The sequence below is a fragment of the Lissotriton helveticus genome, chromosome 3_1 (assembly GCF_964261635.1).
Source record: "Lissotriton helveticus chromosome 3_1, aLisHel1.1, whole genome shotgun sequence".
Taxonomy (NCBI): domain Eukaryota; kingdom Metazoa; phylum Chordata; class Amphibia; order Caudata; family Salamandridae; genus Lissotriton; species Lissotriton helveticus.
Window position 1 is genome coordinate 1,846,136,844 of NC_136061.1, and position 24,490 is coordinate 1,846,161,333.

At 43.6% G+C, this 24,490-nt stretch overlaps 1 protein-coding gene across 1 annotated transcript in view; it reads right to left on the bottom strand.

Annotated features, from left to right (window-relative positions):
- LOC144823891 (mucin-2-like) overlaps positions 1-24,490 on the bottom strand; it is a 209,393-nt gene that overhangs the window by 129,033 nt on the left and 55,870 nt on the right. The window contains exons 16-26 of the mRNA XM_078682784.1: positions 21,626-21,875; positions 18,573-18,622; positions 15,037-15,134; positions 14,305-14,456; positions 10,437-10,575; positions 8,267-8,377; positions 7,122-7,301; positions 6,785-7,024; positions 4,746-4,902; positions 3,353-3,484; positions 2,976-3,123 (exon numbers count right to left, since the gene is read on the bottom strand). Coding sequence (XP_078538910.1) covers positions 2,976-3,123; positions 3,353-3,484; positions 4,746-4,902; positions 6,785-7,024; positions 7,122-7,301; positions 8,267-8,377; positions 10,437-10,575; positions 14,305-14,456; positions 15,037-15,134; positions 18,573-18,622; positions 21,626-21,875 — 1,657 coding nt within the window. The remainder of the gene's footprint in view (positions 1-2,975; positions 3,124-3,352; positions 3,485-4,745; positions 4,903-6,784; positions 7,025-7,121; positions 7,302-8,266; positions 8,378-10,436; positions 10,576-14,304; positions 14,457-15,036; positions 15,135-18,572; positions 18,623-21,625; positions 21,876-24,490) is intronic.

Genomic DNA, 24,490 nt, shown 5'->3' on the forward strand with positions numbered 1-24,490 from the left:
AACCTAATACAAGAAGGAAAATCCTGAGGTGCATTAAAATGCAGTGCACAGTAAGGAGGAAAGGCACCCTAACCATGTATGTATACAGGGTATGGGTAGTACTGGGGGATTGTTTGTGTGAAATAAAAACACAGAACCCAGGTGCACGTGTGGGGCATCTATATTGAAAAATGTTCAATGGTGAGTTCCTCACATTGAGCTCGACTAAAACCTTTGTTGGGGAGAGTTAGCTGTGGACCAACACTGGCCTGGATCTACCACTTTAGCTTCTCCTGAGAAACCTTTGTGTAGGAGGCCTGAAGAGTCTTGCGAGCTGGTCTCCCCTTCGAGGAGCTCTGGGTCCGAGTAAAGTGATGGTACGCTGAAGATTGAATTTACAGACACTGTGGGGCTTGCATACCCCATCTCGGCCTGCAGATGATGGTGATAACCTGCATCAGACCATGCAGATGGCTTATACACTTGGAGGCACTGCGCGTGTGTGATATTAAATTAGGCACAATTTACCTGAATGACTGGTGATGATGTCCTTTAGAGGTATGATAATTAGCCTTGTGCTCCTCATGCATACATGTAAAGCCCTACACAACACAGGACCAGAATATCTGAACAGTCACATACATTGTCACCTACCCACCAGACACCTATGTTCTGCTTCACTCTCCCTCGCACACATTCCCTGCAGTCGCAAAAGCAAAACTGGAGGTTGCTCATTCTTCTACATTGCACCCAAGACATCCATCAACACATCAGAGTCTAATCATCACTTCTTGAGTTCCGCAAAAAGCTGAAGACCCGGCTCTTCATTTGAGCACTTTGAGGCCACAAACCTACACCCCTGCCCAAGGGCCTCGATATCCTCTCAGGTGATTAGTGCGCTATACAAATCTATATACCATATAGCATAAGATAACATGACATGCACAACTGGGCCACACCCACATCCCTATAGTGCCACGTAGAGTGCTATTGTTTAAAAATGAATACTTTAGGGGGTCATATTGGTGTGTGGCATAACCCGTCCATTGAACACTAAATCAGGCCCTAAGTAGGAATGTAAAACTTCCAGCTGGAAACCACAATATCTCATGTCACATTGTGATGTCCTTTGTGATGCTGGCACAAGTGCTGTTTTTCCCAGCAATGACCAGCACTGCAGGATTTAGATCTTGTGATGCCACAGGGGGTGTCGCTTGGGGAGATTGAAAGTAGCAGGGCTAGTTTATCCTGGTGTAGTAGACAATTACAATGCACCTCCAGGGCATTTCAAAAGAGAATGTGGGCACAGGTTCAAAGGGGGATGATTCCAGGGCAACAGGGATTACTGGGTTCCATTTGTGACTAATGGTCTTTTTTATTTCTGATGCCTGGAACCACGTTATGCCTGTTCCCAAGGTAAATACCAAGTATGCACCTTTAGTACTTATCCTTCCAGGTAAGCAAGGTCGAGAAGTTCAAGGCTTACTCCGAAATGTGGTGTGAAATAAAAATTAAGAACTCCACACACATTACCACTTAATATATCAATATTTGCCCAGGCCTTTAAGTTTTAAAAATAAATATTACTTTAATTCACTCATAACTAAATATTAGGCATAAAGTTTTACATTTACACAATTAAAATCAAACTTCTATAGTCCCTCCTAATCCAAAGATCTGTGTGAGATGTCTCAATGTTAAATAATGTAAAGCGCCTTCTTAGGGTATTTGATATGGAATTCGCAATGTAAACCCTCTTCCTGTTTGACTTCTCAGAGATTTTCCAATGTAAAACCATTTCCTACTGTATTTCTGATGGGGTTACACCGTACCAAAACACCTTCCAGCGTGGAGGATGCATTAATAATGTCTCTGGCAGTCATTAATGATGAAAGAAGCTACTTCATAAGGATGAAACATTTCTGATAGCCAATCAATTGCCCAATAAAAAGAAAAATATCAAATGAATGGAGACAACGCCCTTCTCACTATAGGATTTTTTGATTTTTTTTCGTTATTAAATGAAGTCTTTTAGACAGATAAAGCTGTCTCCACCAAAGGATAAAAATTATCTGGAGTAACATCTTAATTTTAACAGTGGGAACATTGACCATCTCACTGGAATTGAACGAGACCCTTGATGATTGCGATAATTTGGTTCTGCACATTGCACTTTATAATGCTTTCCAGTTGGCAAAATGAGTTGCCCGCTGCTGGTTAATGCGCTACTCATTCAAATATTTTAATACATGTGGGATATTGGGCTGCTGACCTTTTAATTAGTTTTAGTGAGAAGATATTTCAATCTTTTACTATTTTGTATTTATTTTAGGCTGATGAAATGAAAAAGGGTATTTAGTCAAGCGCACAGCTACTCAAACATGAGTGTCCAGTTGGTCGAAGTGATTTAATTCGGTGCTATGGACTGCTGATATTGTAATATGTGTAATCGTATATGTCAATGAACTGGGTAATGTCCAACATTTCTGTAAGAATCTATTTCTTTAATACAAAGAATTTTGAATGAAATTGAATATAGCGTTTTATGATTTGTTTTTTTTATTAAATGAGGTCTGTTAAACAGATACAGCTGTCTCCAGCAAGGCATAACAATTATCTGGAGTAACATCTTCATTTTGACTGTGGGAGCTTGGACCTTCTCAGTGCAACATCAATGGAGTACAGCGTGCCCACGTGCCCCCTCCTAAAGCTGGCGCTTGCAGAGGCACTGGATGTGCATCAGACGCTGTGCTGTCTGTGCAGACCCTATATGCACCCGGTCCTAAGGGTCCTATGGGTGGCTCACAAAACCTTCCTGATGTGTTGGGGGCATTCCCTATATAAGCCCTAGACTGGTAATTGTATGTGTCAGGTCTTAGTATGTTGGGTTTAACAATCACAGTGCAGCAAAATACCACCAAAAAGTAGCAAAGCCCCAACCCCTTTAAATCCTTTGTATCTCAGGAAGTTCTCCCACCACAATATTTTGCACTTACCATGACGTGCATTTCTCATCAGTGGGAACTTCCTGGCCATGCTCGTAGTAATTTTCATTGACGACACACCCGCAGAACTCTGGTGGTATACACTTCTTGGTTGTTTCATCAAAGACAGGCTTGTCTTCTGGGCAAGTGGGGTAGCACCCTGCCAATCACAAGAGTCACATGCTATTACATCACTGGTGTACCAGGAGCAACCCTATCTGAAGGGCAACGTGTCTGAGTAGCATGGAGTAATTTGTTACCATCTTTGACTAACTATAGAAATTGTAATGTGAAATGTAGGGGAGTGCCTTTGCGCACTGTAGATTAATAACCTAATGTCTTTCCGAAGAAAGAGAGCAATTTTATTAGTCAAGACACCGAATTCTTACCTTCCAGGTGTGTAATCGTCACATTGGAGTAGATGCCACCAAGGGATCGGCATGTTGTGAGATTGCCTTTCCCACAGGGATGATAATGCCATTCGCATATATTACTTGGATTGTAATAGTCGCAGAATATTGCTATGGAAGGAGAGAAAATACAGCATCAGTTACGATCCTAAAAAGAAAATGAAACTCAACAGAGTTTGGCAAAACTTGAAGATAAGAGGGCATTGATTGGTGGTTCTACTGCCTCTTCCCACAGATGCATCATGTAACTACCTGGCAGGTTATTGTTGTAATAACCTGCCAAGTAGTTACATGACGATGGTCCATATTTTAAAAACAGCATCCAAGTATCAAAGAGTATACTGTCCAGGGTATCACATTGTTTTCCGTATTTTATATCACATTTTATCACTGGACCAATCCTTAACTCAAAAACCTGGAAATTCAAAGAATGAAACTTAGCCTTTGGTCTCATTCAATACTATGAGAAATTCAATATTACAAAGATACAAAGTCATAGGCAGCACATAAGGACCATCAGGAATATCTAGTCTGTTCAATGCCATGTATACATTACAACCCATGCACAACTTTGGGGCAGATTTACTAATATTTTGCACAGGATATGCATTACATGTGTGTTACTATCCCCTCACCTGGAAAGTTGACTGAAAGTAGCACAAAGCAGCCCTGTTTTGTGCTTTACTTTGCATCAAGGGTGAATTCCTAGAGTGAAACCTCAGCGTTCCTATGCAGCCGCCCATGGTTTTTAATGGAAAACCCTATCTACTAACAATAGCTGACATGGTTTTGCCCCAAATATTAACACCATTTTAAGGCAGGCACACAAATTGCTTTTATTTCTTCAAACGTTTCCAACTCATATGTGTTGCACTATTCAGCACATAGTTAAAATAGGAACATTTGTAAAGTTTGTTGGGCAAATAATCTTGTACTAGAAGGGAAAGTTTCCAGCACAAAACCTCTGTTAGACATAACGCAGACACTTTTGGACTATATTGCATGGTGCTAGGCAGTCTGATTGTGCCCCACAGCTTGGGAGAGAGCAGGAGAGTGCAATTTCTTAGCAATTGTGACAAGTTCAGGCTCTCTCTTTCTTAAGGTGCTTCTAGTTTTCTGCCTTGTCGTTGTTTCTTATTTGTCTGGGATATAGACTGCGTTGCTAGGCTTAATCACAGCTGTAAAGAATCCCATTCTGGCTCCCATTCCTACTGCTAAGGGAATTGCAAGTGACAGGCTCAGTTCTAAAGGTTAGTGCACAAGTCCTAGGAATGCATCACTGACAACAGTTTCTATCATCTTGCTCATTTATTCTTTCGGGTTATAACCAAACCATTTCCTTGACTACAGTTATGGTAACTGTGGTACTTACGACAAAGGTCAGGTGTTCTCCAGTGGACACAAGCGTGTTCTTTGGTGCACTCTTGGGCGTAGACTGCCACAGCATTGCAGAAGCATTCACAGTCCCCACCAGAGTCACAGGAGCAGGAGTCATGGACACAGGCTTCATAGAACTTGGTGGGTTCTACCTGTCAAAAGAAGGGTTCATTCACCATTTTTGGTTCTGAGGAGGACCCCTCTGCAGGGTATACAACAGCAATCTCACTTATGCACGTACCTACATACACAATCCTTCCACAACATGGTACTGTTATCAAGATGCCTGGGCTGTGTCTGCATCTCTCCAGTGGCTTCTCCTCTGTTAAAGCACAGGAGCGTTGCCCCACTGAGTGCAAAAGGAAAAATTAAATGATAATAATGCCACTCTAATAACGTTACGTTATTATCATTTTATTTTTCTGTATGGAGTCCGAGCCAGGTTAGTGCAGTGCAGGGCTGGACTGTGTCACAGGGGGAGGGAGGAAGAGTGGTATAATGTGCAACATAAGCGCGCATGACGGTTTGACCGGCCATCTTGGGCAGGCCAAACCGCCATGTGAGCTTAGCATTTCTCCACTCGGCTGTATTGCACAGATGGTTGAAAAACATGCACAGGCTCCCACTCCCTGTCTCTGAACGCTGAACCAGGTCACTCAGACACATCACAACGCTGCTGTTATGCTGGTGACAGCAGCTTTGTGGTTGGCTTAAGGAGTCTGGCCGCCTGTGTGTTTCCGTGCTGCCAGGAAGAGAAGAGGATGGAGGAGAGGCGGTGGCCCTTCACAGGTAAGTGAACTTTTATTTATTTCTTTATTTTAAATCGATCCTCCCCATCTCCCAACCCTACCACTACTATTCCAAAGTGCCCGCCACTGTCGCTCATCCTAAATTAAATGCACTTTGCAGAAAGATATCAGTTTAGAAGTTATCTTACAATATTTTAGAATCCCATATCACTTCTATAGCAGAAGACAAATCACAATAACCCATAGGATTGTGAATCTGTTGCAACTTGCAAAGCTGCAGATAATTTCATGCAGAATGGATCAAAATTAGCACAGGATGAGCCCAACACCTGAGACCTGTGGCATCAAGACAAGGGTAGCTTGACACAGGTATTATTGTCTGCATCCATCATGACTGACCCAGCCCATCCACCAGCCTTGGCCCGTGGAGGGAGTTGCGGTGGGGCAGAGAGGTGGGGCGGGGGAGGGGGAGGGTGACGGGTGCTAAAAACCAGAATATCATAGCGATGCAGGGCTCGTGTCACTGGTGCTTTGTTGGGAAGCTGAATAAAGATTTATTCCCATGACTTATGACTTATGACCAATATAGCCCAGTTTGTACTGGAAAGTGTAGCAGTATGGTGAGATGGTGATAACAACTGGGAATGGCAAGCTTGTTAAGTAGTTAGAGGTGATGCTGTGCAAATGCCTTCTTAAAAAGCTTTTAATTCACGTTCAATTCAGTGATTTCTTGTGTATTTTCTGCACGCAAACTCTCGAATTCTAGTTAATTTCCCATGGTTTCATTCCTGCACGATATTACCTTAAGGAAGTCTTTTGAATCTTAAAGTAAATTAGTGGCATTTAGAGGGACGTATTAAGGACCAAAAACCACACAGCAGTGTGGGGAAGGAGCATGGGATCTCCTCTCACTGGGTGAGGGACTGCAGGTCCATTCTGTACAAGCTTTTATTTTAAGACAGCATTTGTTTCTCCTTTGATAGGAAGACCGATCTAATGTTGGTAATAGGTCAGTCACCTCAACATGAAGGACAAATGGTGAGGTCCACCTTGACCTGAACTGTTGGGTGCAGTGTCATGGATCCCTGGAACAAACATAGGGACTATAAAAGGCACATGGTCTGCCATTTTCCTTATAAAGCATGTGTTTTTTTTAACATGGAAATATAATTCAATTTTTTACAACATGTTGATAACTAAAGAAAATAGGGGATTAGCATTATTGTTTGGGTACAGGTGAAACATTATCTGAAGCTGACGTCCTGAACCTTTCAATTCCCCTTACTTTACTGTGGCAAATCTGGAAGACGGTGCTCGTGATGATTGCACACTGCTTCTCTGCCCATGACCTCCGATGTGGGTTCGCTGCGCACGGAAGGATGACATTTTCCACATCTGAGCAAGTGGCAGTGGCCTTCCAGCTGTTCCCGAACTCCAATGCACTTGTCACCAAAACCTGAGACCTCGTGGTGAAGTCGTTGTTGGCGTCGCCATCAAAATTACCACACAGGCCACAGACTTTGCCCTGTCAAAGTGGAACACCAAGGTTACTAGAATGCATCAAAAGGTTTTGAATGTTTTTCCCCATTTGTGTCCTCTTCAGAAGGATTTCCCTTTCTCACCTTGAATTGAGGAGACAGCTTGATGAAGATCGTGGTCTTCGTATCCCAGATGAGAAGGATACCATTGCTGGTCTGGATGACGAGGTAGAGCCCCACCTCTCGGGTTAAGTACTGCACCCCATTCTCACCATCTCCTTGAATTTCCGTAATTTTCTTGTCCTCCAACTGCAGCTCCAGATTCTGTAAAACAAGAGTGGCCAATGCCATCACATCAGACTACAGGAACATCTGACCTGCCAATCTTAGACTTGAATAGAATACGATTATTTTGTTGATTGTAACACGCAGTCCTACAGGGTAAAATGACACTAAGTACAATAAGCATCTTTGTAGTTGTGGTACTCATTGTTTCACATGCTTGAGCAGCTTTCTATTAAGCACCACTAATGGATCTCAACCCAAACTTGTCAGTACCCTTATGCTATTTTCCCATTTAAAACCTGGGTGCGTTCTGCCATTCCATCTTTTGACACAGATGTCACCTTTTGTCATTGCATTAGTTGAAAACCCAGGTCCCCTTTCACCATTTCATTTGTTGAAAAGAGGTGCCCATCCACCATTCTATGAAATGGATCCTTCAGAATCCCCCTTCTGCCCTGCACCATCTAATTCTCCAATAAGGAAGCTAAATTCCGGCCAGAAGCATCATTGCTTATTCCAGTTGAAGAAGCCGCACGTACATTTCAAGTAACGCATCTCAATCCTAACCCTCAGCTGTGACGAGGAGGCCTGCCCTGCCGAACTTACACTTTCACCTCGCAAGTTCACAGATAGATCAGTAGAGGCTCTGGGAGGTGCAACACACAATCTACTTGCTGTGACAGCCGGCAGAGCGTATTTCTTTATTGAGAAAAAACAATAGCAGAAAAAGGAGTAGCGATAACAAGGAGTATATATGAATGTGAAAATGAGCTGAGGGCATTTTTTATTGAACATTGAGCATCTCAGTCTGTGCATTGATTTCCCAGAGGTGAATCTTCACACCTTCGGCTGAGGACTCTTACCCGCTAGTATAATGTGGTCTAGTGGCCTAATAAAGTGAAAAAGAATATATACATATTGCACCTGGGGCCTATGATCCTGCTGCCCCATCTTCCTCATGGACTTGATCTCTGTAGAGCATCTATCATCCAGGGTGTACTTACCCCCAGAAACACCTTGATGGCCTTTGAGCAGGTGACCCCTGTTGTTCCACATGGCACATTCTCTGTGATAATGCGCATTGAGCCACTGTTGTGTTCTTTGCCACAGTAATCCTGCACACAAAATCAGACAATCAGAGAAATACACATGAACGTGGCCTCATGCAGACATTTTTCAAACTTACAATGAACTAGAGAGGCAGACAGACACACTTGACACAATCTATATTCTGTTAGCCACACAAATATCAAATAAGGCTAATTTGTTAAATGGTATGTTAACTTTCTCCAAATTACTATGGGTGTGCAAAATTCAGGTTATTTGCTTTTGTATAATTACGTGAAATTTTTAGGAAATTATGCATAATTAAGTCAGAAGCAAATACATGATTTATACAATATTTTATTGTAGGGGCGTCCTCGTGTCAATTTGTGATGCAAGAATGCATTTTGCATGAAAAAACACAAAAGCACAATTGTCACACAGAACAGCCACTGGTGTTCTGGTAGCTCGTAATGTTCCCAAATTCCTGCGCTATAATTTTTCCACAAACAGTGGCGTAATTACACAAGTTGTTTAATGCGGTAATTTGGGGAATTTTGCGTATCAAATGTTATTCAAAATTCCCAAAATTAAGTAAAGTACGTCAAGATAATTTACATTTTGCCCAGGCCTAAAAATTACCAATATCACTAACTTTCCACTTCATACTATTGTCGTAATATTTAAAATATATATATATATGTAATTCAAGTGGTTGGTAATTATGTACATCACCTTTGGTTATATTTGGATAGAAGGCATTATGGGCCTCATTACGATGTTGGGCGGAAACTTTCCGCCAGACTCCTTCTCAAATCAATTCTGAATGATTGACTATTGGCGGTTCCGCCTGACCGATTACAATGTTTCCAAATACTGTTCGGGCGGACTCCTGTTGACTTCTATGGGAGCCCACGTTCCAACCGACAACATGGGGTAAATAAGTGACTATGGAAAACCTTGCACCCTGTCTCAGGCACCCCATGGTGCCTGCCACACAGTGCATGGTTTTAAAGGGAGGGTCCCTTGGTTACCCCCTCGGCCCCCAACCAGAGGCCTCTGGATGAAGGGGTGCTTGATAGGGGCCCCCACAGTCAGTTCCTGACAGCCTTTTCGTCTTGCACAGACCCAGTCAGAAAGGCTATTGAAATCCAAAATTGTAATCAGTTGGGCGGAAATGCTGTTCACAGAGCTGCATGATTCGGCTCCAACCGACACAGATTCTCCAAGAGCCGGTCAGAACCGATTTGGGATGTCCAAACGGTTCCCTTTCTAAACGCAAACATCGTAATCATTCCGACGGATTGGATTCGGACCGAATTGGGCGGATGGGTTCCGACAAGGTTTGGGATAATCTGACTGTCAGTCGAAACCTTTCCTCCCAATATCATAATGAGGCCCTATATTTGAAAGGGAAAAAACCCAATATGAATAGTATTTGCCTGAAAATTAATGGACAGGCTTCAAACCTATGACCCTCATGTGAGATACACATGTCTGTGAATATTGCTCAATTATTATAGAAGTAAACAACCTTCGCTGTAAGCAATCTTGCAAGTTATAGTTGGGATACTCGGGTAATTTTACGGAGGCTTTTTAAACATTTTCTATTCTCCCCTTGTTAAGAGTTGCTACATTTATAACACAGCTACAACGATTTCACAGATGGAAAGCACTGATCTGAACTGTGCCCATACCAGTGCAGACCAGCCCACCAACACACTCCTTCCATATGCTGTTAGAATATTTACAGCCACAGAAAACACAGAAAAAACGGAATATTAAGTGTACCCATAACAGTGGATCCAGTGAGTAATAATCTAAATAAAGTGCCAAAAATGACCTCCCAGTTTCTACTTCACGCTAAGATTTTGCACCATATCCTGTGGAAAAATGTCTTTGAGCATTCGGGAATCATGACGTGACATCTAAACAATCAGTTTATTTATTTATTTATTTATTTAAGCTTGTATCGCGCACAGCTACCCACAATGGGTTTCCCGGTGCCAGTGATAGACTGTGGAAGAAGGGGGAAGTATCACCTTGGCTTAGGGCCACAGTTTAATTGCCTGAAAGAATTAACAGGAAATAGCAACTGAGATCAGATGAACAAATCTAGGCTGCCAGTACCTGTGAAGCCACATATTCGCAGTTTCCCTCAAAGTTATATTGTTTCCCATCAAAGGTGATGTAATGCCCACTGCCGAAGATGGTGCAGGTGCCGTGACACATCGTCTTGGTGCAGCTCCAGTGTCCACTGTGGCATGTGCTGCAAAGGAACAGAAAGAGACTTCCTGAGAACATCTGAAGATAGGAACAGGTTGGGGCTCGTCTGCTAGGGCAGAGCTACTTGAATCATTAAAATGTATGGTTCTTAAGGTCACCAGAAATGGATGCAGTGTTTAAAACCTTTATTAATGTGGTAACTGATATTGCCTAGGAAGTCATATCTACAGCCAGGTCTTCGTTCTACTATCTTTTATAGCAACAAGGTACTTTCCAGACTGTTGGAAATTAAATTATTTTGTATGATAGTCCCCTGATATTTGCCTTGAATCTTTTTGTTGGCCGTGGATCTCTGAGCACTTTGACCCTCTAATCAGTGGCAGAGTGCCTGTTCCCCCCCTTTAAACATGTTACGTTTGGTGTTCACCTGATTGGTTTATTTACTTTACCTATAAATTCCTAGTTTATGGTAGCAAATGTACCCAGGGCCTATAAATTAAATACTACCAGCCGACCGTTTCATTCATTGTGCCATCCACTGCTGTGGCACTGCAATACAGCTCTCTGACCTACCATTTCAGCCTTGTTGTGCAAATTTAAGCTCCAAATTTGGCTAGTCTAAACAATCCCTTTTGACATATTAATAAGCCACCCCTTAGTAGGCCTTATTTCCCATTAGGCAGGGTGCATGGTATTCCAAAGTAGGACATGTCCTTACAGTGAAAAAGCCCTATAGGAATGTGCAGCAACGTTGGCTGTTCCATACAAATTAAGGGCCTGATTCACAAAGGACCCCCACACTCGCGGGGAAGGCCCAGCAGTCCTGGGGGTGTCTCTGCATTTGGGGTGGAATCTCCGCAATGACATTTTTCATTACAGAGGTTCTGCCCCGATTATGGAGACTCCTCCATGACTGGGGGTCCTACGCCAAGGAATCCGAGGCCCTTTGTCACCATTCAAGTAAGATTTGTAGTAAATATTTTGAAAAGATGACTGTTGAAAAAGTCACCATAGCCCTGCCTGAAGTCCCTGGAAGCTAAATATGAATCTTGTTTTCTCACTTCTGCCAGCCCATAATTAGCATTTCAAAAGGTGTGAATGATGTGTGAACTTGCTCCCAGGACAGAGACAAAAGGCCTTGAGTAAGGGGAGGCGTTGGTGTGGCCTTTACAGAATGGCTTGTGGGCTGGGCCCAAGGACATGATTTAACTAAAAGAGGCCTACCCAGTCCCAAGCAAATGTAGGTAACAACCAGGCCTGCACGCTTCTTTTGTCCTGACAGCCAGACCGACCTCCATCACAGTGAGTCTCTTGTTGACATCACGGTGTCAGATCCTGCCGGAATATCAAGACCTGTTTGACAGGCCTGCTCCGTTTGCATTTAACATTTGGGGCACACTTCAAATGAGGGAGATAAAATGCCAAAATTATTTTTATGAATCCACTGTCTGATTGCTCAAAGCTCAGCTTTATTTAAACAGAATTCTGTCTCTGAGTTTGCTGGGCGTACAGGGACTGTTTAAAACTGTGATCACAAAAGTATACTCCCTACACACACACACACCCAGCATTCAGAGCTCATGTTTAGTCCGGTCGAAGATGTCAGCCATCTGAAAACTGCCCAAACTGGGTAGGGTTAGCCCAGTTTTCTCCCCCACTAGCTTGTGCCAGGCATAACTGTGGCATCTCCAGGTACCCACTTCAGCACACTTCCCCACCGGAGGAAGATCTGTAAATTGAGAAATGCCAATGGAGGACTAGACCTGCTCTCTTGTTTGTACCCTGGGCAAACAAAGTGGACTCCAAGGGTTATAAGGCTGACCGCCTTTCGAGCTATAGGGATACAACAAGCTCCAAAAGGCCTTCCCTGCATCTGACAAGCAAATTATTGACAACTGGATCTGGATTCGACTGTGGCTACTACCTTGTTGGTATCTAAGTACCTACCCAGAGATCCTAAGGACTTTAGAAGTGTACTCCTGTGGTGAATTTGAACTAGGAGTCAGCAGAACTCGCTTAATTTGACTCTGTGAAATTCCACAGAGTTACATACAAATCTGCAAGATTCCTCGGAGTTCCGCCAAAGGCAAAAATAGGCACATTGCGCTGCTTGTGTTATTATTTAGCACCGGTAGAGCGCTCTGTGCTGAACAATCAGCGCGAACAGCACCACGTGGTGCACCAGAGTAGATTTTGTACACTGGTAGCAGCCTTCTGACTACAAATGGTCGTGATGGCCTGCAACATCCCACGTTTGAAAAATTGAGCTGGATGTCCTCCAAACAACCGTAAATCTCATGAGAGTATACCAAATCTCTTTCACACTCGCCAACTTACCATTCTGGGGCAGCGCGCAAGAAAACATTCTGCCACATGGCGATTGGTGGAATTTGGTCAGGACTTGCATTACAAGAGTAACGCGGAGTCACCAGAATTCTCCCAATTCCACAGGCAGAACGGAATATTCCGCCCACCCCTAGTTGACTAAAGTGGACTACGGTCTGATTAAAGTCAGAAGGTATAATCTTTACCAAGGACAAACTGGGTTTGGGAATGTGACTAACGCTTCATTGCAGTGTGTCAAACAGTGCCTTGGTCCTGTTCTATTGAGAACATTGACTATCATTGCCACTTTGTGCTTGTTAGCGCTATTCCTATTTAAAACTTTTTAAATTCATATCTCAGGTACCCCATATTGGATTTTTTTCATTTTTTTTCATTTTGTTTATTAATTTTCACTCTATGTTTCTAATTCGTTTTAATATGTTTATTGTTTTGGATTTTGACTTTGTTGCTGGTTTAGTACTGCATAAATACTTTACACATTGCTCTAAGTTAAGTATGTCTGATCTTTACCATAGCTACCATAGGGTTGACCTCAAGTTAATTTGGTGACTTTAAGGGTCACACTGAGAAGGATTGTGGTTATTAACGAATGTGGGTACCTATCACCCAACTTCTTAAAATGGCCATGAGGTCCTTCATCTCCTGGAATTAATTGCCATGCCTCAGGCAAAAGCAAGGTTAGACTTATGTGCAATTGTCTATAAAATATCTCAACAATGACCTATGGATGGATCTGGAAGCAGGGCTTGGATAAGAGAGTTAGCAATGTTCCTTGCAACTCTTACAGTTTGGCCAAGACCTTTATGTTCCTTCGAGGTGGACTGACTTAGGGCAGATTGGCACTTTTACTGAGCGATTTGGAAATATCAGGGTCCTCTCATTACATTTTGAATAACATCATTACCACATGCCTACGCTGTATGTTTGAGAGTACTCTGGGCCTGCGGAGAAGAAAGGCATGCACTGACATACAGAGCAGTTGGACCGTGCTAGGGGATATGCTGAATTATTTCTCAGTGTAGAAGTGAGTTTACCACTGATACTTTCAGAATTTATTCCAAATATTTGACTAAAAATCGAATCCATACTATATGACCAAACTCATGATCATTAAGAATAGCTGAGCCTTTGAAGAAATGTCTCTGATAGCTGGTATGAAAACGCGTGGGACTCCCCCTCTACTCTTGTGTGCTATGTTATAGCACCGTTAATCCAGAAGCAGTAATTTCAACCAATAAGCTGAGGAAAGAGTGTGGCAATATGACTCCCTTTAGAACCACCAGTTTGTATTTTATTGTCAAACCAACAAATAGACAAGAGACCAGCCTATACACAGGGAGAGTGAGTGCGCAGGCTGCCTATGATCTCACTTATCCTAGAAACGATGAGTTCTACAACCCGAGATCTGGTAAGAAGGGGCTCCTACCATGTATTGCAATCCACTTTGATGCGAGAGCCATCAGAGTGATATTCTTCATTGTGAATGCAGGGACAGTGTCTTTCATAGATGCAGTTGCCTCTCCCATCGTCTATCAGTCCATCTGGACACACACACCCTGAGACACAGTCTGTTGCGAACTGTAGGGGATACAAATGTACATGTAACATGTTATGTTAGAAATTCTGAGATATCAGACTCCCACATAGTGAATTCTGATGACAATGGTATGCCCGGGTCAGAGAGTGAAAACAGGTGACGAGAGAAGCGACTTATTGTGAAACGATGGGAGTTGCAAAGGAGAGGAAAACTATCCAAAAATTAAAAAGAGGGGATTGTGAAGAAAACATAAAACGCATCTTTACAGTTTGAAGGGAGCAGAAAGTTGACAAATCTCGAGAGGAAACGCTAAATTCAGAGTCGAATCCACCAAATACGTTTTCCCCACGATATTATCCCTAATATGGATCATACTCTCATTTCCTGCTGAAAATGAAGGATTTTCAGTTCCCTCCAAACTGTAAATGAGGCACAAAGACAGACAAATACATTGAAAAGATGTGAATAGAGGCCAGGATCACATGAGAAGAGAGATGAGAAGAAGGAAATCATAACGTGGATGCCAGTGGACAGATAAAAAACAAAGGACGCGAGGGAGCGAAGCATGGGCGAGGGCAGTCGGGGATAGAAAGGAAGAAGAGGATCACATGCAGTACATACATATGAAGTTCTTGTTTGGCAGGTTTTCTGTACAGGCGTCACTGCAGATCCAGGTTCAAGTTTACTGCAATCCAAATAGACCTTTCCAGTCGGGCAGGCTAGGAAGTAAAGACAAAACATGCTCAACCTCAGTGAGTTTGATGGACCTTTGAGAAAAAACTCTAGAGTCTCTAAAACAAGTGGCTTTTCACTTGGCTTCCCATGGCCACCTGCTCATTGGCCAAAGTGATCCACACACTGAGTGTCCAAATTAATGTTTTGTACAAGCTGTAGAAATTCAGCCTCCCCTTGACTGTATCCTTACCAGATCCCTTCTCCTGATCAAGCATGTTGCTATCTAAGGACACATGAAATGTCTCCAAACAAAGGGAACATTTTAATCTTACCTTACAATCTAACTTTGTTGCTTGAGGAAACCCCTTTCACTCTTAGGGATTCATGAAATAGCTATTGACTCCATCTGCAGTAATAGACTAGAAGTGCGAGGCAGACTCTAAAGCAATGACGCATAAGCTCCCTTAACCTTACTGGGCTTTTTCAATACTGACAGTACAGCCCAGATACTTTCAATGACTCTCACAGAGACCCCCTACTGCAACCACCTAAAACTGGGGGTCCCTATCCCATAGGCTAACATTGACCTAAAAATTTAGTTTGTAGTAATTTATAGCTAGTCAGTCTTTTGTTAAGAACGTCTTATAAAGAGCACTATGGTATTACAAGTCTTGTTGCATTCTACTTGGAGCTTCACCCAGACTCAGAGAAAGAGGTGTGAAGGGGTAGTATTCATTCCTGGAACCAGTTTTGGATCCAAGAATTTGAAACAGGATGGATTGTCGAAAACGACTATAACTTGTTATGTTCTATTGATATGTTTTAAAAAGTTTTAAAATATCGGAGATGCTATAAGTGATGAAATTGTTCTAAAATGTTTATTGATTTTGTCGCGTAAATGTTAATTACATTTTATACTGTTTAACTAACTGTTCGTTTTTGTACACTGATACCATGTTTTTAATGAAATTGTATATTTATGTTATATATGTACTTTTAAAAGACGTATACTGTTGGACTTTCACTGAAGTAAAATTAGAGTCTGTAAGGTTGTTTCTTTAAATCCCCCAAAATGTACTTCCAAGTGATAGTGGAAGGACAAGACAGGCAGTATGATGTAGTGCCTATCTACCCACAGTAGATGCCATTGTGGGCAGGCGTGCAATGTAAATTGAGACCTCGAGACAGTTCTGTTCCTCTTCACAACAGAGAAGAGACTGGACAGTCAAGTATTAACACAGCAGCTATTCACCCCAATTAGAGTTAGTGATTGGCAGGACCCTCTAAAATGCTTTACAATGTTCACCAAAATTGTCCCTGTAATTGGTTGGTGATAGCGAGAATGTATCACCACAATGCCTTTGAGTCTGGCAAGATATGCATTGAGACTGGTGATGTGTGTGTGTGCGTGATGCTCGGGGCTTGAGAGCTCACGCTCAGGAGAACAGACACAGCAGGATGCAACAGTGTAAAGAATTAGGGTGTGAGGGATTCAAGTGCCCTGAGAGAAAAGGAAGTGCAGGTAGCCAACCCCGTTAATACCACTGAGTGAGAAGCATTTAAGACGTTGAACTGCAGAAAGTGAGTGTAAGAGGAATAATGTTTGTCATTGTGAAATCTCTTCTTTGATTTTTTGGTTTTCTGTCTAGAACATAGCAATGGTCCCCTGTTCATGCATGAACCGGGACTCTTTTCAGATGTTGCTGTATCAACCAATGAAGACTGTGTTTCCCTGTTACGAAGTGTAGCACAGAGTTAGAGCTACAGCCCATAGCTTTAGAGACACATGAAGGGAAAGCAGATTATTGTTAGCAAATGGTACTCAGAACATAACAGTTGGTAAAGCCGGAGGGGCATATTAACAAGATGTGCGTTACAAAACGCACTTTGCACATTTCTCTATCGCCGGCTATCGCCGGATTTTTTCGCCGTGTTAGCGCGTTATTATCAACGCGCAACATGTAGGCGATAGTAAATCCTGCAATAGCCGGCGATAGTGAACATTAGCGTGTGAAAACAAGCGTTGTTTTCACGCGCTAATGTGTGCCTTGATAATATGGGGGGGTGGATTCAGCTTTATGATCCACACCCCCATGTTATCAATGCCTAACGCCTGGTCAGAGCAGGCGTTGGGAGACCTGCGATAAACGAGTTTATCGCAGGTCTATTCCTCCCAACGCCTGCCTTGGTGATAGGGTGTTCCCACCTCCAACCACATTTCACATGTGGTTGGACGTGGGAACGCCCACTTTGCATGTCATTAGCGATGTTTCTCACTGATATTCAAAGTGGGCTTGAGGCAGGTGTTGCAATGCCCTTGTTAATAAGGCGCTGGAAGTATCGCCGCTTTCTCGGCGAATTGTGCCGAGAAAGCGGCGATACTTCAGCTTGTTAATATGCCCCGGAGACTTTATGGGAAACTGTTATAGTAGACAGCTTTTTTTCACAGATGAGATGTGTTCATTCTAAGAATGTATTTATCATATGAACTGCCTGATTTGCATTGTTCATATCAGTTTTATTGTTCTGTCCAAAAGCTCGGCATCATCATGCTCTTTGCAGAATTCAACTTCTGGGAAGACCCCAGTAAGACTGCTTTATATCACACCCAACACCTTCCCAGACACCTTTCACCAGCAGTCTGCCTTCCAGCTATGAGTACTCTAATATCCCAGTCCACAACCAATCGACTCCAGTAACCTGTGCACCTCTGTGTAAAGGTGACTGTGAAAACAACGTAACCTCGTTTGGAGCCTGGATTTTTGCCATTGCATTAAAAGGGCTCCTTTAATTAGTGCCAAAAACTACACCTCACCTGCTACCATTCAGACCATGCACCAGATGTATCGACCCTGCAGAAGCAATGACCTCTTAGACATCCTCCTGATGTCCCTAAAGACAACTTCCCAGCCACCTTCCCTCGTTGAAATTAACATTCTTGGTGGACTCAAAGGCGCTTTCCACCACTCTTAAGAATCCTCTTCATTTGCATTAGCTTCCACATCTTGCCTGTAACCTCACCTCAGTACAGCAAAGGGTGGAGCAAGGAGTTTATCCTGAGAGAGACAGAGAGTGTGTGTGTGTGTGTTTGCATGTATATTGACTTCAGGTTCATGCCTCACCCCTCACCAAGTGGCCGTGGCTGCTCCTTCTCCTACATCACTGCCAAAATCTGTAACGACCTTTCCCTCCAGGTCTGTACAGCCCTTTTGCTGGCAGACTTCAGAAAGAGACTCAATACCTGGCTCATCAATGGAATCACAGCACCTAGGTACCCCTTGGGTTGACAGTGTTGCCCTTTACAAATGCGGTTTGATTTGATTAGTTGATGTCCTCCAGCTAAGAGGTTTATGCCTAGTCGATTAGCATTGTGGGGGCCCTAGCTAACATTCCCATTCTCTTTGGAAAGTTGTTCCTCTTAAAAATCCCCTCCTAGTCGTTACATGCATTGAGGTGCTTCTGGCATAATTGCTTTCACTTACTTTCATTGTAGTTCACGGAGGCGCAGTGCAGTTTACCCGCCCGACATGTGCTGGAAACAGAAATGTGGCACATTAGGAGATAACATAGTAAACATACAGCCACCACACTCCCTTCTTCTACGAAAGAAAATTAATTTAACTTCGCGATTACCATTAGCTACATATTTTAGCTTGATCTAAGCAACGTTCAAGATCTTCCAGGATTCGGTCGCCACCACGCTATATTCTTTCTAATGCTGTGACCCTCATGAAGACACCGTGGACAAAAATGTCCGGTCAAAGGTGGCATCGCATAACAGTTTTGTTTTTAGTTTGGGCAGGTAAAAGGAATTAAAATCTATGACCCGGTGAAAATGGAGATGGATTTAACAAGGATGAAAATCTTTCACACTATTAGAACTTCAGAAACCTCTGCTGAATGAATGAACGAATGAAATTATTTATGAATGAATGAATGAAATTATTTTTTATAGAGCGCACGATGGCCAAACGGCTTCCTGGCGCTGAGAAGTCTAGGGAACAGAACAAGCAAGGCTAGGAAGGATATTAACAGGGGTAGGCCAAAGCGAACAAAAATGTTTTAAGTGCTTTACGGAAGTGTGAAAAGATGGGAATAGAACGCATAGAAAGAGGGAGGGAATTCCAAAACCGGGGTGCAAGAACAGAAAATCTGGAACCACCAGTGCGAGTTTTGCGGAAGCGGGGGACTGTGAGGAGGGCAGAAGAGGATGAACGGAGAGTACGGACAGGGGTGTAGGAGGAAATGAGGGAGTTGATGAACGCCGGTGCCGAGCGATCAAGAGCCCGATAAACAAAGCACCCTAATTTAAACAAGGATCTCTGCGGGATAGGTAACCAGTGAAGGGATTTGAGGACAGGAGGGATGTGAGAAGTTTTGGGCAAGTGAAAGATGAGTCGGGCAGCCTGATTTTGGATTGCTTGAAGGCGGCGGGTTTCGTAGGCAGGAATGCCCACGAACAAGCTATTACCATAATCGAGGCGGGAAGTGATGAGAGCAGAAATGATAATTTTAAGAGATTCAAGGGAAAAGAAACGAGAAATTTTTCGGATCAACCGAAGGGAAAGAAAACAGGAAGATACGACAGCGCTGACCTGGCCATGCATGGACAGGTCCTGGCTGACCTTGATGCCCAAGGTTTTTACAGAGGCGACCGGGGTGGGAGGGGGACCGAGGGAGGGGGGCCAGAAAGCAGAGGACCAAGGGTTGGATGAGCCGCCAGTCAGAACAAGCTCAGTATTATCTGGATTGAGCTTGAGGTGATTGGCGCCCATCCACCCAGAGATAAAAACCATGGTGGAGCGGAAAAAGGATAGGGAGTGAGAAGGAGAAGAAAGGTCAAAGACAAGCTGGAGGTCATCCGCATAGTTGAACACCGAGACCCCCAGCTGAAGAAGAGAAGAGATAAGTGGGTGAATATAAAGATTGAAAAGAAGAGGAGAGAGAGAGGAACCTTGGGGAACCCCACAGGGCACAGGGAGGGGAGGGGCAGAGAAGCCGGGGAGGTGAACAGCTTGTGAACGTCCTGTTAGAAAGGACGTGATCCAGGAAAGGGCAGTACCTCTAATGCCCGCTGCGCTGACACGGTCTAAAAGAATGTTATGGTCGACCGTGTCAAACGCAGCGGACAGGTCAAGGAGAACCAAGGATTGGGGAGAATTAATGTCGGCCTTGGCTTTCAGCTCGTCGAGAACGGCGAGCACCACGGATTCGGTCGAGTGACCCGAGCGAAAGCCTGCTTGGTGAGAAGCGAGGTGTTGGTTCTGCTCAACATGAGTAGAAAGACAAGAAGTAACATAAGATTCCAGAATTTTAGCAAGGTAGGGAAGGAGAGAAATGGGCCTGAAGTTAGAAGGGAGGGAGGAGTCAAGACCAGGTTTTTTAAGAATGGGGGAAACAATAGCAGATTTAAATGAGGAAGGGACCGATCCAGTAGAGAGAGAAACATTAAGGAGGGAAAGAGGGGCAGCAGGGCAAGAAGAAAAGAGAGTTTTAAGAATGCGAGCAGGGGCACAATCAATGGGGGAGCCGGACATGATTTTTGTGAGTAGGACTAAGAAGGAGTCCAGAGAAAGGGGAGGGAAAGAGGAGAAAGAAGAATTAGACATAGGAGGGCCAGGGTGAAGAGGGGTAAAAGGAGTGACAGAAATGTTAGATTTGATTTTAACGATCTTCTCGATGAAGAAGTCGTTTAGAGAGGTGCAGAGGGCCTGAGAAGGAATAAAGTTGGGGCAAGCACGATCAGAAGTAGCCAAGTTATTGACCAAGGAGAAGATCTCTTTAGATTTATTAGCCGAAAGGGTTACTTGTTCGGAAAAGTACTTGGACTTAGTCGCAAGAATAGCTTTCTTGTACTCTTTAAGAAGAGATTTATATTTCTCCTTGAGGTCGGGGCAGTAGCTACGGCGCCAAAGGCGCTCAGAGCGTCTGAGCTCTAATTTAAGGGCCTTGAGCTCAGGGTTGAACCAACGATGAGCCTCGTGTGGGCGAATGGACTTAACTAGCTTGAGAGGGGCTACTAAGTCGCAGGCAGACGAGAGCCAGTTGCCAACTGCAACGGCCTGTGAGTCGAGGGAAATGCCATTGAGGTCAGGGGAAGAAGAAGCAAGGGAGTGAGAGAGGGAGGACAGATCGGCACGATTCCAACTACGTGCATAAACATTCTTGGGACGGAGGTGTTTGTGAGAGGAACCAGTATTAATAGTGAAAGAAATGAGAGAATGATCGGACCAGGTACAAGGGAGGATGCTGGGGGGAGAAACTATATCCGAGGATGACCAAACTTGGTCCAGGGTGTGTCCGAGATTGTGGGTAGGGGTCATTACATCCTTGGTGGACGAGTTCTTCAGCTGATGGCTGAAGGTTACTACTTCGAAATTAAAATGGCAGGCTTGTGGGTGAACATTTGAAATTAAATTACATTGCATAATCTTCATTTATCCCTCTACACCATTCTTTGCACCTACTGTCTTCCTTCGGTCTGCTCCTAAAAACATGTGCTCAGTGACTAATGAGCCCACAAGTACAGACTTACCAAAGTTCATCTTGTCTGAACACGATATTCCCTGGGAGTAAGTACAAGCCCTTGTGGTAGCAGCTGCACTTGTTCTCGACCACACAATGACCCTTTTCAGTCATGTAGAGGCCACTTGGGCAGCCACATCCATCGAGGGGGACAAAGTCTGCATCACAGGACTGACTGCGGTCGTTGAGGGATCGGCAGGTGCGTTGGCAAGTCGTGAGGTTGTAGAGGTAGATCTGTGAGGCTGGGCAGGAACTTTCAGCTACAGGGAAGAAACCAAAAGACTGTGAGGAGTCCAGTTTTCAAATGCTTTGTCTCATTCTGTCTCATAAGTGTGAAGTAAACAGCATGGATCTGGTTTAGACATTCATAATGTGTAGCCATTTTGCAAGGTCATGCCCACTTGCCAAACATTTTCTAAATGTGAGCCTTAGTGCAATTGCGCCAATGCCGCCTGTTTCTACCGTGGCATCTGTATTCATCTACTCCACCAAAAGGATACCAGTGTTATCTCAGCATCAGGAGACCTTCGTTGGCTTGTACCAGAACACAACAGTCATTTTCTGGCAGCTCATCAGATCTTCACACACGGGGGCAGAGCTTCCTCGGGTTGACAAAGGGGGCCAGAAAATGGATTGGTGGTAGTGTAAGGAGTAAGGATGGCAGGGACAATGGGTAAACGTGAGAGGCATTTTCTGATCCAAAAGGTTCCTCTTGCAATATCTATGAGGGTAGTTGACAATTGGCTATAACAAGGATCTTCTACCTAACGCGGATGCCCATTTCGGGTCATTGAATGACTGCCATTGTCAGAATAACCAGTTTGTCTAATGCTTTTCCTCCCACTCCCATCACTTCACAGACGTCCATAGCATAAAACATGTGTTTTAAAGTGCATATTCACCCCTTGGGGAATCGTGGCACTCAATAGCAGATGGTCATTGTTACTACTCACATTCCATATTGTCTCCTTTAGGAATTGCACAAGATGGATTAACCAATGAGATCGAGTGGCTCTCGATTTGGTTCCCTCCTGACCCATCCCTTCTTGGTATTTTTCTTAGTGTGACAGTGACGGAAGGGTGGGAAGAAGCAATAAAGGTGCCGCAGACACCTGTCATGATCAATAGCTGCAGGCAATGGCAATAACTAGGCAGAGAATGACTTCCTGTGCTGCCCCATTCTAGCTGCTTGTGTCTGCCACATTGTCTCGCGCAGAAACACAATGTTGCAATAACCATACTCACATGCATACTCTGTACGAGTATGGCAGTCCGGAAGAAAAAATGCGGGAGAGTGGGATAGGTACCACCATTGTCCCCTTGCCCCTGTAACAGTGATTGCATTGTGACATGACAACAATGGACTGGCTGGATTAAAAGTCTAGCGGAGATAGTAATACCCTAAAATCATTTAAAGCATATGGCTCACGTCTCTTTACATTTCTTTCAGCAACAAACACCAGAAACCCTGCGGCACCACAACAGTACCACATACTGGAGCATAAAGTAATTGGTGAGAAAGCCCAGATACAATGGACAGAGAGTAAGGATGTACACTGTTTCTACTTTGACTCGACAAAAGAGATAGAAGATTTCTAAGTTTGTCTGACTTCACCCGAGGCACAGTGAATCTTTTCTGACACTGCTACAGGACCTATTTTGCTTGCAGTTTTTGTTTCTTTGCGACCCTTCTCGCGTGGGTGTGACTTGGTGTGGGAGAGAAGGAGGGATGGGTCACATGGAAGCAAGGGAGTACGCAGGTCTACTGTGGACTTGATGGCAATAGCAGAGTTGACAAGTTTTGGACCCAAGGTACCACAAGCATGCGGGGGTTGCGGGTTAGGAGGAGAAAGATTTATGTGGCAGACCAGGATCAGCCAAGCAGGAGAGTATGCTCTAGTGCTGAAGCCTAATGTGCAGTAGGCAGCCCACGTGTAGGGAAGTAGGGAACCCTGTAACAAGGAATGAGGGACTGTTCCAGAGTTCAAAGGTTATTAAATATTTACAAGTTTTAAGTTCACATGCTTTTCAGGTTTACACATCCACAATGTGATCTACACAATGCTAACAGACAAATCTCAGTTCCAGTAAAGGCCATCAAACTGCACGGTGTGAATCACTGAAGTGTGACTGAAAAGCAAGGAGAAAGGACATTCCCTCAAAGCCTATGTACTGATGATTTAACACAGATGTGCCTTTGCATGCCCAGAGGCCATGATAATAGAAGCCCATAAAATTACTGGAGGGTCACATGCCAAAAAAGACAGACACTTTATCTGATCCAATTGAAGAGCATGGAAGAAAGTAATATCAAGGGCTTCAGCGCACAAGATAGGGAAAGTAAGTGTTATATAAGTGCTGCAATACAATACAACACCATTCCAAAGTATAAGGACAGTGATGACAGGAATGAGAGAGGCTCCATTAAAGTGTAAATAGCCATTTATGACAAAACAGAATGAGACCCTGGCAGTTAGGCCCAGATTTACAAACTCTTGGCATCAAATTTGTGTTAACTCTTTAATGCAAACCTGATGCGAAGTGTTGTTTTGGAATTTACAATCCAACACAAATCGATTGTAATTCTAAGTAAAGCAAAGCTGTGCAATATGCTGCTTTGTGTTACTTTGTGTCAACACAGTGTTCCATAGGAGGTGCATGGGTGTTCTTATGTAACCTTCCATGGGTTCTGACGCGAATCTCTGTCTACAAAGAATTATAGACAGGAATTTGAGCCAAATTCCTAAATCCTACCTTTCCTTGCGGCAGTCGTAACGAGGATAAATGTTTTCATTCCTCCTTATTTCTCCCTCTTTACACATGTACTTCATTCTACCGCACACATACAAAGTGGAAAATACCATAAAGCTTAGTT